General features: G+C 37.1%; 1 protein-coding gene and 1 long non-coding RNA gene across 11 annotated transcripts in view; one reads left to right on the forward strand and one right to left on the reverse strand.

Annotated features, from left to right (window-relative positions):
- The window catches only part of PCCA (propionyl-CoA carboxylase subunit alpha), a 462,660-nt gene that overhangs the window by 298,099 nt on the left and 145,653 nt on the right, over window positions 1-18,908 (reverse strand). The window contains exon 1 of one of the 9 annotated variants that reach the window (XM_072782485.1): window positions 15,648-15,746. The exons of 7 other annotated variants lie outside the window; for them this stretch is intronic. Coding sequence is in view for 1 of the 2 variants with exons in the window: in XM_072782484.1 (XP_072638585.1) it covers window positions 6,773-6,790 (18 nt within the window). In the remaining variant the exon portion in view is untranslated. Of the gene's footprint in view, window positions 1-6,772; window positions 6,806-15,647; window positions 15,747-18,908 lie in introns of those variants that run through there. One more of the 9 variants, XM_072782484.1, reaches the window with a different exon arrangement.
- Window positions 5,002-7,808, forward strand: LOC140607886 (uncharacterized). 2 transcript variants are annotated; one of them, XR_012009808.1, is made up of 4 exons: window positions 5,002-5,127; window positions 6,312-6,508; window positions 7,025-7,119; window positions 7,623-7,808. It is a non-coding gene; the product is annotated as an uncharacterized lncRNA (long non-coding RNA). The 2 variants fall into 2 exon arrangements; XR_012009807.1 differs by lacking the exon at window positions 5,002-5,127 and adding an exon at window positions 5,771-5,871.

An 18,908-nucleotide genomic window follows, 5' to 3' on the forward strand; every position in this document is an offset into this window, starting at 1 on the left:
ACACACCTAGAAGCAGAAGGTGGAAGGAGAACAGGGAATCAACAAAAGGAATGTATGAGAGATAAATAATTGGGGGATGAGATGATGACTTAAACTTTGCACATGCTAAATTGAGATGTCTATGGGATAGTGCTCAGGAAGCTGACAGAGAGGTCTAGAGGTTCTAAGAGGAGTCCAGGCTGAGATAGGGATTTTCAAAGGCATTAAATATAGGAGGAAATTAAAAGTTGTAGGTGAAATCACTCAGATAAAATGTATAGAAAACCCAATACTTTTCATTATGCCCAAAAAGCAACACAGAAGAAAAGGGAATTTTTTTAGATTCTGAATTAATAACTTCCTTTCCTTTGTCGGACAATGAGAATAATAAGCACCTTTCAAGTTTGATTGAAGGATTAAATAAAATAGTACAAAGCTGAGTGCCACAACTGTTAGTTCGTATCTCTTAATCAGAAGTCTTCATAAAATAGTCTTCATACTATTCTACACTAGAATAGTAAGATGGTTAGGTCCAGAGACCCCAAAATACATTACAGAAGACCAAATACCTCCAAGTACCAGTTATAAATGGCAGAATGCTAGATAAGAAGTCTCTTCAGACAAAACAAAGGCTCATGAAGTCTCTCCCCATCAAATGTTTGTATTTAATTTTAACAGAATTTTATCTTCTTAATTAAAAAAATCTTTTGTGAAACTCCCAAAATGTAAACACATGAAAAGTGGAACTGCTCTGTAAGGGGAGAAAGTGGTTGTAGGTTTACATTTCTACATACTCCACATGTCTCCAGCTTGATCAACTAGTCATTTTGGACCACAGCAATTATCATATTCATTTCTTCTCACCCAAAACCTGCAACCCACTAAATGCCAAGTCACGACAAGAGGAAACATGATTGTTTCAACTACCAATTGTCTTTCCATATTCTCATTTTACTTGCTAAGATGGAAGGATTTTTTTTAATTATAAATGTTATTTTAAATACCACTATGCTACACAGATGTAATCAAGTAATCAGAATACCCATGCAGACAGCTGAAGAAATAACATAAATGAAAACATCCAAAATACATTATGATTATACAGTAAAACTTCTGATTAACTGGAGCCCAACAACTAGGAACCACTGATTAACTAGATTTTTCTCATACATTCTGATTTGAGACAAATTACCCCAAAATGCAAAATTGCCAAGAAAAAAAGCTCACATCAAGAATTTAGTGACTATTCTTTTTGGCCCACCCAACAGAAAAGAAAAATAGCCAGTGGTAAGCTGGGTAACTACTCAGACAGATGTTTATCTAGATGTTTTGGTAGCATTCCCTGGGTTAGCCTGTAAATGTCATTAAAGCAAAATGAGAATGCAGTATTCTAGTTCCTAACTCCCATGATTCTTTGACCAAAAGAGCAAGGATGAGGTCAGGGTAAAACGGCAAAAGTGATAGGGCATGTTTTAAAAGTTCTGAGATTTTGACCAGTCATCAGTGTGATTTAGAAAGCCAGAATTTATCACTAGTACCCTTTTGATAATCTTTTGTTCACCCTAGATCTTTTGTCATCCATCCAATTCTCCATCTCCCTTAATCACCAGTAAGTCTTTTTGACATTGTATAGCAATAAAATGTACTCCTAAATATGTGCTTTTTAAGGTCTTTGTAAATTTATAATGATGATAAGTATTATACCTGAAGGCAGCTAAATGTCTTACAGTCATGAAAAAAAGTGAGCATTATGAGGGCATGTGGGTGGCTCAGTCGGCTGAGCATCCGACTTTTGATTTTTGGCTCCAGTGGTGACCACAGAGTCATGAGGTCATGCACTGCATCAGGCTCCATGCTCAGCAGGGAGTCTGCTTAAGACTCTCTCTCCCTCTGTCCTTCATCCCCCTCTTGCAGATGCCCTCTGTCTGTCTCTCTCTCTCTCCAAAATAAATAAATCTTTTTTTTAAGTGGGTGTTTTTTAAGAAGCACAGGAAACCACTTTGTGATACATAGGAAGCAAACCATAAAAAGTTAAAATCACAAAAAGTTGAAATCACTGCTCTAAAGATTCCTTTCATTATCTAACTTCTGTGATTTTTATGGTTCTGGTCAAATTTTCATAGAAGAATGAGAACAAGAGTTCATTTTGAACAGCATGTATGGGGAATAATGAGATTTAGCTTACAACAAGCTTTATGTTGTGAATGAAGGATAGATATAGTCATCATTTGTGAAAACAGTACGATACATAATTCGTTTACAGAAATACAACAGTTAGTAAACTGCTATACTATGAATTCAGATTACTTTTAAATTCATACACTTCAGGCTAAGATACTACTTGGGTAACTGTAAAATCAGGGTCAGACAAGAGATACAGCCATGAAAAAAATTGCTGAACTACCCAAAGACTCAGGTTCTAGGCTTTAATGTATTCCTTGCTAAAAAGGAAAAAGAATTTCTGGTATAAAAGGTCAGTTTAGGATTGGTTTGGGGAACTCAGTACATGAGATTAAAAAGTGATCCAGTGAGAAAGCTTTCAAAAATTAATATGATTATGTCAAAAAGTACATAGTAACAGATAGAAAGGCTACTCCCTGAATATGATAATAACAGTATGAACATCAAAAATAACAGGGAGATTACAAGTTAATTCATCTTTTCAAGACCTCAGGAAAAACCTTTTTCTATTTCTATTCAATTACTTAAACTTCTTAGACATGTATCACTCATTTAAAAAATATATACAGCTCTTTAAAAAGCAATATATAGAAAAACTAACTTCACAGATAAATGTAAGTAAAATGAAAGGATCAAGATAAAATCCCTTACAATGGTTTTACAAGGAAAAAAACAATACTAGAATTAAAAAAAAGCAAAAGAGAAAAACATACCAACACAAAACAGATCAAAACTGTTATCTACTCTTTCAAAACAAGCTAAAAAACATTTCTTAAAGTTATAGAAAACATGAAATAACATAAATTAGAATTAGAAATGTTCAGAAATGAGGTGACAGACCTCAAGATAAAACCAGAAATGAAGGGCAGCCCCGGTGGCGCAGCGGTTTAGCGCCATCTGCAGCCCAGGGCGTGATCCTGGAGACCCTGGATCGAGTCCCACGTCAGGCTCTCTGTATGGAGCCTGCTTCTCCCTCTGCCTGTGTCTCTGCCTCTCTCTCTCTCTCTCTCTCTCTCTCTCTGCATCTCGGTGAATAAATAAATAAAATATTAAAAAAAAAAAAAGAAATGAAAAAGAAATATCACTCTAGAAATTAAGACTAACCCAGAGGGAATTCAAGAGTGAATAAAGAAAACAGATAATGCCTTATAAGAAATAAAGGAAAAAAAAAAAAAAAAGAAATAAAGGAAACTTTTCTTAAAGATCAAAAAATGAAATTATTTTTAAGGTATAAAAGAAAATGACAAAACTGAAGATAAACAACATCCAATATATGGATAAGAGGTGTCTTTCAAGAAAAATAAAGCAAAGAAAGAATACCAAAAATTATATTCCAAGAAAATAGTCTTAAAACTAGAAATAGCAAAAAGACATATACTACAGTAAAACTGAGAAATTCCATCCAGAATGATCATGATACACTCTAGTAATAATGCTTAAAAGAAAAAGAAAAAACTACAAGAGAAAAAGAATATATGACTTATATAAAAGAGAAGCTTCATTTATCACAAGACTCTGACAGTAATCCATGCAAAAGAAAATGGAATAACATAGTCAAGAAAAAGTATGAGCCAAGGATTCTAAATCCAACAAAACTGACATCCAAGAATAAAGTATAGAGAAAACGTAACAACAAACAAGAACTCTGGGCCTCTTTCTGAGGAATCGAACAAACCTGTAGTTTGCAAACTACAGGCTGTGAGCCTAATCTGGCCTGCTACCTGTTTCTGTACAATCCACATTCTAAATGAATTTTGGCAGGAGCATCTGGTTGGCTTAGTCAGTGGAACATGCAACTCTTGATCACAGGGTTATGAGTTTGAGCCCCACATTGGGTGTAGAAATTACTTAAAAATAATATATATGTGTATATGTAAAATGGATTTTAGGGGAAACAAAGTTTTTGGGAAAAAAAATTAAGAACACTGTATCCTGGGGCACCTGGATGGCTCAGAAGGTTAAGCATCCAACTCTTGATCTAGGAAGAGAATCTGCTTGGGATTCTGTCTTCTCTCCCTCCCAATCCCCCTGCTCATTCTTGCTCTCTTTCTCTCTGTCTCTCTCTCAAATAAATAAAATCTAAAAATGCACTTTAAAAAAAGAATACTATATCCTGACATGTGAAAATTACATGAAACTAAAAGAGTTTCATTGGAAAGTAGCCATGCTCATTAGTTTACATGTTGTGTGTCTGCTTTCTCAGTACCAGAGTAAAACTGAAAAATTGCAACAGACTGTTTTGCGAAGCCAAAAATATTTGCTATCTAGCCGGCCCTTTACAAAAGAGTTTACCCACTCCTTTCTAAAAAATGATCTTCAGAAAAACAAAATGACTAAAAAGAGGTCAACATAAAGGGCCTGTGATTATTTGCAGGACTAAAACCAAATTAAGGCTATGGAGAGAGTATACTTTATACCAGCTCTATTATCTTTTTTGCTTTCTTTTTTTCTTTTCTTTTCTTTTTTTTTTTTAATTTTTAGAAAAAGGAGAGGGGCAAAAGGAGAAGGAGAGAGAGAATCTTAAGCAGGCTTCATACCCAGTGCATGGCCAAAGGACTCACTCTCATAAGTATGAGAGCATGACCAGAGCCAAAATTAAGAGTCCTATGCTTAACTGACCCAGGCTCCTCATGCTAACTGTATTTTCTGACAGCACATATAAAGTACAACTATTTTTCAAGTGGGGGAAGAACAGCAAGAGGACATGTAAAACTTCTTTAATGATTGTAATATCATATTGGTATTGATACTGATATCCTGAGATTACTATGTGTGTACTACTGACTAGACAAGGAATTATGAGGTATTCTAATTTTGTCATCTCTCCTGTCCCAGAGAGTCAGAATTCTAAATATGAAAGCAAAGATACAGAGGTAAAAAAGAAGAGGTTAAGTAAAAGTTCTGCAATCTTGAATATAATTGAAAGTATCACTATGAATACAGGGGGTATTTTTAATCTCACATCAAGTAAGACTATATTAATTTATATTTTAAATTATAATTTATAATTTAAATACTTAAAAGGCTATATTTGCATGTAGCTGATAGTGTGGCCGAGCAGTCTAAAAGGCTATATTTAATTTTACATTTATTATAGGTTATATATAATATGAACTGTATTTGTAATATAGTATGTGTATTATGCAATATCTGTATTATACATTTATATTATATACACCCTATTTGTGTTCGGGGATAGCATTATACCTAAATATATATATGAAATACATTAGCATGTTATATTTCTACTAGCAGAACACAGTTAATACACACATCTTGTAATAAACCTATGTTTAAAAACCTGTTAATACACATATCCTCCTAGCCCTATTAAAAAGGCCTAGAAGCAATGACCATGCCTCGCACCCTCTGGTCTCTAATACCATTTTTAAAAAAACAGTGCATCTTGGTAAGATAGCGGATTAAAGCCTGGAGCAAGAAACATAAAACAAGAGCCTAGAATGTCTTGTGAGACTAGAGAACCAGGAAGCTGTAAAAGATTAAGAGATCAAGTCAAAGAGACCATGAGCCAACTTAGTTAGGCCCCACTGGCCTAGAGAAACAAGTTGGGCCTCATTGAGAATTCCAATAGATTTAAACCTACAAAATATGTTTCAATCTATGACTTCATAATGACACTTTTTTTAAAGAATTGGGTCAACTTTGAAGGATAAGGAAACCATTCATTACCTTGAAAACTAGTAAACAAAGGTAAAGAATTATGCATTTATATTGTTCTTTCTATAGGAATAGTACCTCTAAGTAACCAAACAATAAATGTGGCAAAAGGTCTCTTTATAAATTGTAATATATTTATAAATAAATAAAATATACTTGAGAGAGAAAGAGTACAAGTGGTTGGAGGGTGGGGAGAGGTACAGAGGGAAAGGGTGAGAGAATCCTAAGTCCAGTGCAAGGCTCGATTTCACAACTATGAGATAATGACCCAAGCAGAAATCAAGAGTCAGATGCTTAACCAACTGAGCCACCCAGGTACCCCTAAATATATTCCAATTAATTGATGAAAAAAGATGTCAAGAGTCAAAATATCACCATTTTGCAATCCAGTGAAATACTAGATATCGACAGTAAGCATCAAAGGCTGCTTAGATTATAAACAGTGCTAACAAGACCCTATGTGCCTCTCACAGTCTTGGCCAAAGGCATCCAAACCCAAATCTGATTCCATCTCTGAATTCAGATGTAAGAATCCCACTGCAGAAAATGCCAAAAATGGAGGAAAATCCTGACCTGTACCATGAGCACACAATCAACTAAGTCAAGACGGACAGAAATTCTACAAGTCAATAACCCAGGGTTCTTCAACAAAACTGAAAGGAAAAGAAAGGTATGAAAAGCAACCCTGTGGTTTAAGAGAAACCTAAAAGGCATCAAAGTTGAAAATAAAGGGGCCAGACAACGCATAATGCCTAGGGATGCACATCTGGACAATAAAATTATTTTAAAATGCAAGAAAAGGATTACTGTAAAAGTCAAGCAGTGGGTATGAATAGAGAGCGACTGGAGGGAAGGACTGAGATGAGTCACATGGACAAGATTCAGGGCAAACATCTAATATCTAGACCTATGCAGCGATTACAAGATTATTTACCTTAAGTAAGCCACACATTTGTTCTGCGTATTTTCCTTTTATTTTACAATAAACATTTCGAAAGTGATTTCAGAGTGGCGACACCAGCTCATAGGAATGAAACCACTAGCTGGACCAGAGCAGACAGGAACAAGGTGTGGATGAGCAAGTCCCACCACTACCATTCTACTGCAGGCCCCAGGCAGTGCTGTGTGACAGTGCGAGATTAGAGAAGACTGCTAACTGAATCCTGATTCTTCTTCCTCCACACAGACAGTGGGGTATCAATCAAGAGAGGCACAGAACCACCCTAAAAGAGGGTGCCAGCAGTCTCCAACCCTACATTTACAGGAATCATTTTCTTTGAGGTACCAGTCAGCTCACCGTGAATTTAGAACCCAATTTATGTGACTCACTGGGAAAAGAACTTTAAGGCATTTGATTGTTATGGGGATGGGTAGCAGAGGGGAGACAAAGGTTCTATTTTTAAATTCTAAATATAAACTTATAAACCAATACAGTTTTTTTATTTGTTTTGGATGCTAACTGCAAGATCAACTGAAATCTAATGACATACTTACTTACATACTGTATTTACCTTCTAGTACACTGTGTGTGCTGTGACTTAGTTTAACCAAAGAAATCTGTCTATTTCAATATTCCCAGTATCTAGACTTCATTCGGTCTATTGTATATTTTGTATTGTCTACCTGGCACAAGGCAATATTATTACTTCCAGATGATAGCCATGTACAATATTTAGTTAGGGAAATGGAGTAATGGTAACTGTCCCCACTTTAACAATTGGCAGAAGTCAGGTTTTCTAGTTGAAGACTATAGTTACATATTAAACCTTGTTTTTCATTCACAGGAAGTGAGCATTACAGCAACAGAACACTCTACTTCTAATATTTGACAGTGGAATGATGTTCATTTCTACTTTTCAGCTATTACTAAGTCAGAAAATGGTTAAATTTCCTTTATCAAATGTTCTGGGTTTCTGACAAAGGTACTTAGAGCATACAAGAAGTTGAGGGTACTTTTTCATTTAATAAAAGACATTGAAATAAACTATAAATCTTTGGGTATCTTTGTACTTTGGGGATAAGCTTTTCAAGCTCTTAAGGAAGACAGTCTATTTTTTTAAATTCTCATTACTATAGTCCATATTAATTTTGGAAATGTTCTTTCCATTTTATTTTTTGTATATTTTTTTATTGGAGTTCAATTGCTCATCCCGTCAAGTGCCCCCCTCAGTGTCCGTCACCCAGTCACCCCAATCCCCCGCCCACCTCCCCTTCCACTACCCCTTGTTCATTTCCCAGAGTTAGGAGTCTCTTATGTTCTGTCACTCTCTCTAATTTTTCCCATTCATTTTCTCTCCTTTCCCCTATAATCCCTTTCACTGTTTTTTGTATTCCCCGTATGAGTGAAACCATATGATGTTTGTCCTTCTCCGACTGACTTACTTCACTCAGCATAATACCCTCCAGTCCCATCCACGTCAAAGCAAATGGTGGGTATTCGTCCTTTCTGATTACTGAGTAATATTCCAGTGTGTGTGTGTGTGTGTGTGTGTGTCTGTGTGTGTGTGTCTGTGTGTTTGTACACATATATATTTATAGACATCTTTTTTATCCATTCATCTGTCAATGGACACCGAGGCTCCTTCCACAGTTTGGCTATTGTGGACATTGCTGCTATTAACACTGGAGTGCAGGTGTCTCGGTTTTTCACTGCATCTGTACCTTTGGGGTAAATCCCCAGGAATGCAATTGTCCATTTTAGAAGACTCAGATTAAAGTTTGTCAGTGTTTGCCATCTCTTTTGTGCATATCTAATTTCTTCTTTTTATTTCCTTGTAATCAGCACTGATACCTATTTCCAGAGTCTAACTGATTGTAAAGAAGAAAGACACTGGGCACTTAAGCTTTACAGGTCTATGCTCTGAGTTAGTGCAGACCAGGATACTAAAAAGAGAAGAGTTCACATAAACCTGAGAGGGCTGTTAACCCTGTTTTTTCTTTGAGGGAAATGTAGATGCATTAACATTTCCAGCTGTAATACTCATTCTAAGCTCCTAATGTTTAAAAATGCAAATGAAGTTTTCTGTCTTTTCTGTGCCTGGAGGTGTTATGTGAGAAAACAGAAAGACGTTTCTAGGATTAGTTCCACAGATTTCCTTTATCATGTAAAATCTCAAGACTGGTTGCAATGGCAAGAATCAAAGAAAAGCAAAGTGACGACACCCAGAGAAAATGAATTCAATAATTTCCTTAGCAACACATTAAGAAAATTAAAGTTAACTAAAAAGTCGGACATTGGGATAAAGCTCAGCCTCCCTCCTTTAAAGAAATTCTAGTTTTAATATTTAGAACATTAAAAAAAATACATTGGCAAAATACTGATGATCAGTTGAATGACAGTTTTCTCAGACGAAATTGTTAAATTTATCACTCAGCTACCTGGAATTTTCAAGAATTTAATTTATATTATAATAGTAATAATGCTTTCATTAACGATGCAGGTACAAATTTTAAAGTTTTTCTTTTAGAATGCATACTTTAAAAGGACAAAGTAAGAAGCTTCACATTTAAATATATATGTATTGTTAAGGTTCTCCTTATGTAAACTGGCCAGAGAAATTAGTTATGAAGTTGTAATCATCTTCTTTTGCACTTCACATAAAATATTTTATATCCCTACAGTCTGGACATTAAAAATGAGTTGCCTTCATTTCTCCTTGATCCAATTATTTTTAATGTTTCATGAACACTAAAACTAATTGGTACTTTTGAAAACGAATACTTTCCCAGTTCAATTTTGGAATATACCGTATAGTAACTATGAAATTAGATGAGCAACTTTACAATGTCAGTAAAAAAATTTAAGATTTAATAATACTTCAGTTAGTATGAGAGGATGTTAATGAAGATACCTTCCTATTCTTCACAGTCCATTAATATTTACTGCCAGGAGTGAGTAAAAGGAGTCAGGTGGTAAGCTGGTGAAAGGCTTGAAAGCTTTTGTTTAGTCTAAATGTTAGATATCAAATTTAATTTATTTTTTTAAAAATTGCTCTGGGATATGATATGAATTATGTACTGTTTCTATTTCTTTTGAAAATATTTGTCAATTTCTTTAAAAATTTGGGATCCCTGGGTGGCGCAGCGGTTTGGCGCCTGCCTTTGGCCCAGGGCGCGATCCTGGAGACCCGGGATCGAGTCCCACATCAGGCTCCCGGTGCATGGAGCCTGCTTCTCCCTCTGCCTGTGTCTCTGCCTCTCTCTCTCTGTCTCTCTGTGACTATCATAAATAAATAAAAATTAAAAAAAAAAAAAATTATAAAAAAAAAAAAATTTCTTTAAAAATTTACTACAAGTAGAAGTCCTTCCGCACTCACTCAATTTACTGCTTTCTGGAATACATCAAGTTCTCGGTACCACCACTGGACAGAAAGAAGTCATATGGTTTGAATAAAGCATGCTCCACCTACAGTTGGGATATGCTTTTCTGTTGGCACATTTAATTGCCGTGCTCTAAGATCACTGACATTATAAGGCTTATTTCAAATACTGAATGGGATGCTAAAAAAGCAGAGATCATGATTTCCAATTAATTGCCGAGAACAACTGGGGAATTCCTCACACTACTCAGCATAGTCTAACCCACCAACCTGCTACTTTCACCCTTCTGTTTGGTCATTAACGAAGATGCAATGAGGCGAAAATGACAATAAGATGTAGAGGAAAAAAAAAAAAAAAAAGATGTAGAGGAATGACCCGAGTAGAGGTTAATTTATCTCTAGGTGGGAAACTTTCTTTTTTTTTTTTAAGTTTAAAGAGAGTAAAAGAAAAAGGAACTCACTAACATTAATAATATATTTTTTAAATTTACTTATTTAACATTGTTTACAGGGCATCATATTAAGGCTTCCTTTATCCTAAAACCCACTTCGTAGATAAACACTTCAGTCTTCAGCTTCTAGTTTGTTTACAAAACTAGAAAGTCTTTACTTTATTCTAGAATTCCAGAGTGGTATCTTACAGTGTGGTAGGACATTTCAAATTCTTTTTAATATCTGTTTCTCAGGGTGGGGGTGGGGTGGTAGGCCAAGAAACCAGAGGACATAAATCATCCCCTCTACTGAGCATGTTAGTAAAATGAGGATCCAAGAATCCAAGAGATTGTCCAACTGTCACTAATAAACTGCCCACTGTCACCAATAAACAGGTAAAGTGCCAGGAAGAAGCTTCCAACCTTACTACCTTCTCCTGTTGTCTCACACACTGTGAACAGGTTCAGGCAGCCCGTACTTACTCACCAAGTCAAAGACCATGCACTGACTACTCAACACCCATCACACATAAGGTGTGCCCAAAAGAGTCCTGGGACAGGACCATTACCCCAGCATCCACCTGATTTGTGCCCCCTCTCGACTCACAGAAGAAGCATGATGGTTTGGACAGACCTGGTTTTTACCCACAAGGAGTTTACAGTCTAGTAGAAAAATATGTGCCAAACAAAAGGAGCAATACGTGGCAGAGAATAGTAAAGACACTGGAAAAAAAAAAAGTAATAAATAAAGCACTTATTATGAACAGAGTCCATGCAATGTAGAAATCAAGGAAGGCTTTACAAAAAGGGAAGCATTTGAGGGGAAAAAGACAACTAGGATTTAGAAAAACAGCACGGGAAAGCAAACATTTAAGTCCATAGGAAAACATCTCTCACTGGCCTGTAAAGGGCCAAGTGGTCATCAGAGAATGACGACAAGATCACACGCAACCAGTGCTCATCCAGAAGGGTCTCCTCTTTTTCTTAAGGTCAACAACAACCAGATCTCAGTTATAGACTTCTCTGGTATCCAACTCAACAGCTAATCATGCATTCATTCCACAAACACCTCCCAAGTACTTACCTATTGTTTGAGGCACTGTTCTAAGTCTAGGGATAAAATAACAGATAAGAAGAACTGTTATCACCCTCTTAGTTGAGGCAGCAACTAGGAAGATGTAAAATAACAAGCAATTAAAATCATAATCCAGGGTAGGTCAGTCAGTTAAGCATCTGCCTTTGGCTCAGGTCATGATCCTGAGGTCCTGTGATTGAGCCTAGAGTCAGGCTCCCTGTTCAGCAGGGCAGGGCGTCTGCTTCTCCCTCCCCCTCTGTGCACAAACACACACTCTCTATCTCTCTCGCTCTCTTTCAAGTAAATAAAATTTAAAGATCTTTTTTTTTTTTTTTTCTAAAAAAAATCACAATCCAGAATGAGTACTCTAATAGAGTAAGTCTAAAATATTCTGGGAAACTCATAATGGTAATTGGAATAAAGCAAACATGAGTAGAGACTTCGTGAGCCAACTTAATGTAAGTTTATCATACATGGAGTGCAATATTTCAAAAATTCCCTGCCCTTTGCTTCAGAAAATTTCTCCCTTCAGTTATGTGAGATATGCTACAATTTTAACATGCTCAGATTACTTAATATTTCTGTCTTTCTCAGAAAGTCCGACCAGGGCCTTCCTAACTTCTGATAAATGAGATTTGAGAATCCAATCTTCTCCCTTTATTAAAGTCAAGCTTGCAACTGAGGAGGGAGAAAATGAACATCATATATAATAGGCTAAGCTTCATTTTACATCAACATCCACTATGCATAAACATAAATCCCAGCAAAATGATATTCTTAAAATGTTTTACCAGCAATGTGACTCTCTTCAAATGTACGTGATCACCACCCTGACATAGCCTTTTGAAGTTCTAAAGTTTCAACAGACACTATCTATTTACTCCTCACCTCCCATGCCACTTGAATCATTTAAAAAAAAAAAAAAAATTGTCAGGTAAATTTTTTAATCATTTTCTTGAAAGAAAGGCAGTAGTTAAAAGCAATAGAGTATAATAGTTGATGCAGGGACTGTGGAGCCTGCCTGAACTCCAATTGTACCATAAACTACGTGGTTGGCCTTTGACGAATTACTTAACCACTGTGTGCCTGTTTCTGAACCTGTGAGGATTCAATGAATTGATAAATGTAAGGTACATAGGACAAAGGGGCCCCACGGGCACCTGGGTGGCTCAGTGGTTGAGTGTCTGCCTTTGGCTCAGGTCATGATCCCAGGGTCCTGGGATCAAGTCCCACATCAGGCTCCCTGCGTGGAACCAGCTTCTCCCTCTGCCTGTGTTGTGTCTCTGTCTGTGTCTCTCATGAATAAATAAAATCTTAAAAAACAAACAAACAAACAAAGGGGCCCCAGAGTAAGCTGCTACATAAATATAAAGGGCTATGGAAGTCCATTATAAGTCCAACTGTTAGCTGGTGAGGAATCCCTGCCTGCCTTCCTGGGTACATATGTTTAACACACTCAGGGAGCCTTGTTCCAGAGAACAAGTCCTACTGCTGTTAACCCCTGAGCCCCAACTAATTCAGACACTTCCTGAAGAGGCTAAACCGACCTTTCCCCGACACCTTTTAGCTCTTCCTCTCAATTGGCTCCTTCCTCTCAGCCAAAAACCCTGCTTGCTTGGATAGTTGCATGCCCTTCCAAGATGTAACTAAAATAGAGGTGAGCCTTCTTCCAAAAAAAGAGCAAGACACCGTCCTCCAAAAGGAAAAGATGTTCTACAGACAAAAGTTCTTTGAAATGACTATCACAACACAGCAGCAGATCTCCCCTGGTAACAGAAATTGCAGAGAAGGGAAACACAAATGGTATTGCTAGACCAACAGAAATCAGTGTTGTGAATGGCCCACGTGAGGAATGAATGCAGAACTTCCAGAGAGTTCTGAAGCACTTCAGAAGATCAGCATGTTAGCAGCACTGAGATGGCTCCAAGGAGGAAAGACTGAAGTGGCCCAGGTAAAAAAGGAGAAAATGAGAAGGTTCTGGAGCAGCAGTGGGATCCAGTGGGAGGAAAGAGGCAAGAAATGCAGCAGCGATACTAACAGGAGATCTGGCAATGGATTTCGGGAGAATGAATCAATGAGGAAGAGAGGGGAATAGACAAAGATAACTAGAAGGCTTTTCAGACCAGAAAACTCCACTGCAATACGGAACCAAAAAGCAGGCTTGGTTACATGGACAATAGGATTCATTCTGCCTAGTAGGGACTTATTAGTAAAACAATCAGGGTGACCCTCCAAGGGAAGACATTTTGTACCTGGACCTAGAGTTATCTTCAGTAGATCAGATCCAAACCAATCATATAATCTCTTGTGATAAACTACTCTGCACTTAAAATCTCACATGTACCTATATAATCTCTACTGTCATGTACTAATACTTCTAACCGACTATAAACAGTTTACTCATGTTATTATCACCTTTAATATCTCACTTTGAAAACAAAAAAGGTGTTTTTGGAGTACTACTGTTCATGTTATAAAGTTCTGTGGTTTAGGATGTTTTTCTGTTTTAGAAGCTCAATTTTGACACTGCAGTTATTCTACTAACCAAGACTTCAACTCTGGTTTAACATTGTTATTTAATTACAAATACTTCAAAAGTCTTTTTCAATTCTTGGCATCAATATCCACACAAGAAGTTGAACAGCGAGGATGTGACAAGTGAGCAGAACATATAAACTGCCATCAGGGATGAAATCCATAAACTGGGATGACATGCCAAGGCATTTCCATAGAACACTAAGGTCCACCCACCATGCCAATCAGAAAACAGTGCTCAGATGACATAGGAGTCATCAGTCACCAGCAATTTCCAGTGATTATAAGAGGAGGCTAGACCCTAGTTAAGACCTAACAGGAAATAAAGGCTAACACCTCATGAAATGCAAGTAATTTAAAATAGTCTTCTGTCAATTCTTTAGGCTACCTATAATAAAGCCCTCAAAAGAGTCCTTTTCCAATATGTTTGTCCAATCTATGAAGAATTTTCCAATTAACCACACATAAATTGATTTGAGGCTTTTTTTTTTTTTTTTTTTGGATGAGAAGATAGCATAGAAATTACCTTAGCCTGGAAAGGTGTGACCTTATGGGTTTAAAATAAGAATCTTACACTATTAGGAAACAAAAAAAATTATAACCATTGTTTATACTGCTCAAAGTCAAGATATATCTATAAAATAATTGTTTCAAACTATTCATCTGTAAGTTTCTAAATAAAATTTTAAAAAGCTACTCAAAATAATGTAAGTCTTCCTATTGCAACAACTTGGGATGAAGATCACAGGTCATCCAGAGATCACACAAAATACATCCCCACCTTGTGGTCAGCTTCACGAAAACAGACTCAAATTAACATTAATCCATCTATCTGCCTAAAAATCTCATTTCTTTTTTTTTTTTTAATTTTTATTTATTTATGATAGTCACACAGAGAGAGAGAGAGAGAGAGAGAGAGAGAGAGGCAGAGACACAGGCAGAGGGAGAAGCAGGCTCCATGCACTGGGAGCCCGACGTGGGATTCGATCTCGGGGCTCCAGGATCACGCCCTGGGCCAAAGGCAGGCGCCAAACCGCTGCGCCACCCAGGGATCCCTCATTTCTTTCACAGATCCCATTTGACTTTTACTTCCAAGAATTCCTTTTCCCCATGTTAGTCTCAACATGCTAAGACATAATTCTGGTTCCCTCTTACATGCTTACCCTGTTTCTCCAATTTTTTCATCAGAGAGAATAATACCTAATCCATAAATTTAAACATTAGCAATCAGCAGGTATGAATTATCAAGTAGCCATAGAATGGAGTGTGTTTATACCTCTAATGCTTCAATCCCACATCTAGTAGGTTGCCAGATTCTGCCCCACTCTATCTGGGGCTGGGAGGGTGAATCTTTGGCCTCTTCAAGAACATAATTCAAATCTTCTGGGGAAACCATACATTTTATAACTCTAACAGTAATGTTTACATAAGCTACTATACTTTACATACATTTTATCAATGCAGTTAATTCTCAATCCACGGAAGATGTTTAATTCTGAAAATAATTCCTCCACAGCATTCTGAATTCATTGTTCACATTCTCAAGTGATGTGCACTGAAGAGAATGTAAATCGAAAGTTACTGAAAAGGACTACTGGGCCCCACACATTCAAACTACACAACACATGTTAAGATTACCTCTGTATCATCCCTGTTTGTTAAATTTTCCCTATCATTCTCTACTCCCCATCCACTAGTACAGATTAACTCTACCATATGCTTTTTGATTCACCCAGAGTCTCTTTCTAATGGCTATAACTAAGTATGTGCTTACCAACAAAATAGTGAATTTGCACTAGATTAAATATATTTGTATAGATACGCAGCTGTTTCAAACACCACACTCAGAGTACCAAGTAGTCAATTCCCATCCAACTAAAAAGAGACATTTTTAAGTAATTGGAAAAAAAATTAAAAACAGAGTATTTCATGACATGTTAAAATATATAATTGTGCAGTTACAACTGAGTTAAACAGTTGTGACATTATGGCCTGCAAAGTCTAAAATATTTATTATCTGGCCCTTTACAGATGAAGTTTGCCAAACACTGGCTTATATGATAAAAGGGTTTAAAATTCCAGTGATCATAATCATGAGCACCAGCTGAATAAACCACCTTGCACAGATGAGTTACAAGTGAGTTCTGCATTTATAAATATCTACCTACTTAAGAAGGAATTTACACACAAAGGTAGACAATCCACCTCTTACTCATTTACTTGCTCTTTAAACAAATGTATATAAACCAGATACAGTTCTAGGCACTGAGAGAATAGTAATGATCAAAACAAATAAACTCCTGCGGTTGTGTGATTTACTAAATACGTATCAGGCAGCAATACATACTTCAGAGGAAAATAAATCAAGAAATGGGAATTAAGGGATCCCTGGGTGGCACAGCGGTTTAGCGCCTGCCTTTGGCCCAGGGCGCGATCCTGGAGACCCGGGATCGAATCCCACGTTGGGCTCCCGGTGCATGGAGCCTGCTTCTCCCTCTGCCTGTGTCTCTGCCTCTCTCTGTGTGTGTGTGTGACTATCATAAATAAGTTTTTAAAAAAAGAAAGAAAGAAATGGGAATTAAGAGTATGAGGTGGTAGGAAAATGGTAACCTGAAATTTTAAAGGCACACTTGAGAAAATAACTTTGGATCATGGCCTAAAGAAGATCTATCGGAGGCACGGTGTTCTAAGCAAAGAAACTAGCAAGTGAAAAGACCCTGAGATTGTTAAGTATATCTTCTCTCAAAAGAGAACTAAAGCAAAGGAGATGAGTAAGAGTAAAATAGTTATGTCAGAACAGTATAGGGAGGGTGGTGAGTGTCTTGAAGGACTTTGGCTCTGATTCTGAATGAAATTGGAACCAATTAAAGGTATTTTGTGGTTTGGTTTTTAGCCAAGAAATGCTTTGATATCTGACTTGAATGTTGACAGATTATTCTGACTAGTTTTTGAGTAAACCCTAGAGGGAGGTAAGCATGGAAACCTGGAGAGCAATTAGGAGGCTAATGCAGTGATGCAGACGAGAGATGCTAGTGACTGGAATAGATGGTAGTGCAGGAAATAGTGAAAAGTGCTCAGATTCCAAGCTTATTTCAAAAGGAGAGCCAAGAAAAATCAATCCCCTGCCTGAAACGTCCTTTCCCCTTTTGTATGTCCATGCTTTTCCTCTAAATGCTACCTGTCTTCAAGTCCTAGTTTATACGCTCCCCTCTTTATGAGACTTTCCTACATGCTACCCTCTTTATGAGACTTTCCGACACACTCTTCCCCGATCAAAAGTAATCTCTCCGAGGCACTTGGTGGCTCAGTGGTTGAGTGAGTGCCTTTGGCTCAGGTCATGATCCTGGTGTACTAGGATGGAGTTCTGCATCAGGCTGCCAACGGGGAGCCTGCTTCTCCCTCTGCCTATGTCTCTGTCTCTCTGTCTCTCATGAATAAATAAATAAAATCTTGAAAAAAAAAAAAAACTAATCTCTTCATCTGATTTCCCCACAGGCCATCTGTGACAACCTGATGAGCTAACCTCCTCCCTGTTCCATCTCTTCTCCACAAACTTCTTCAATGTAGTGAACCTCCATCTTTGTATTCATCAGCACTGTCACACCAAAAGATGCATGCCAAACAATCAGATACATGCCAAACAATCAAATTAGTTAAGTTCTAAGTTTCTCCTTGCTCAAGAAGTCCATGATGGTCTTCTACATGTATACTTTGTAACTCTGAAAAAGCTACAGTCATGAAACATAGCTTTATAGGGGCACATGGCTTTAATGACAGGTGTCAATTCCTAGGGAGGAAACCAGGAACTATAAAAATACTCTTCACTAATCCTTAAACACACATACACCTCTCATATAAAGTTGGACAATTTTCTCTCCAGCAAACCCAATCCCAAACCTATCAGAATTAACTTCTACTTTCATGCAACACCTACACTAGACATACTTTGCTGAAATTATCACACTGTCCTATAATCAAGGGGTAGAACACATTTTGTGGCACAGTTACCCAGCTCACAACTTTGCTGAATTGTCCTCTTCCCAAACACAGCAAAAGATCCCTCAACTTCCCAAACACAGCAAAAGATCCCTTTTGAATGATATATTCTTGCCCCCTGAACATAGACAATTGAAGCAAAAAGCAGCTAACCCAAACTACATCTATCATAGTCCCTTTCCTAGGTATGAGGACAGAAAGAAGAGGCTTTCCTCTTTTCAAGATGCAAGACCTCAAACACCTAAGCTCCAGGTGTTCCACGGGGCCACACGAGCAAGGAAGCAGAAGATGAAAGTGGACAGGCATGCAGAAAGAAGCAAAAACAGAGAGAAACAAAGAGCTAACAGCTGGATAGTCTGTTTCTAATACTTTGCTCAAGCCTACCTATCTTCTAATTCTTGGATCTGTCAACACACCCATTTATGATAGATATGCAAATAGTTGGCTGTCTGGCAACATCCTTGAAGCAACTCACAGTCCTGAGACTGGTTACCTAATAAGTAAGAGTTTATGCCTTAAAGCTCTGAGTTTCTACAATTTTCACTAAATATTAATAATGGAGTATTTTTTTCAGTCCCCAAACTCAATGCAAAAATAGTCTTAAAACAAATCAAAAGCCAATGCCCATAAAAAAAGTTTCCTAGAAAAGCAAGTTCTGTGCTCTATTTTTTAACTTAATTCCTCAATGTCTAGCACAATGAGATAGGAAAACTT

The sequence above is a fragment of the Canis lupus genome, chromosome 17, assembly GCF_048164855.1.
Source record: "Canis lupus baileyi chromosome 17, mCanLup2.hap1, whole genome shotgun sequence".
Taxonomy (NCBI): domain Eukaryota; kingdom Metazoa; phylum Chordata; class Mammalia; order Carnivora; family Canidae; genus Canis; species Canis lupus.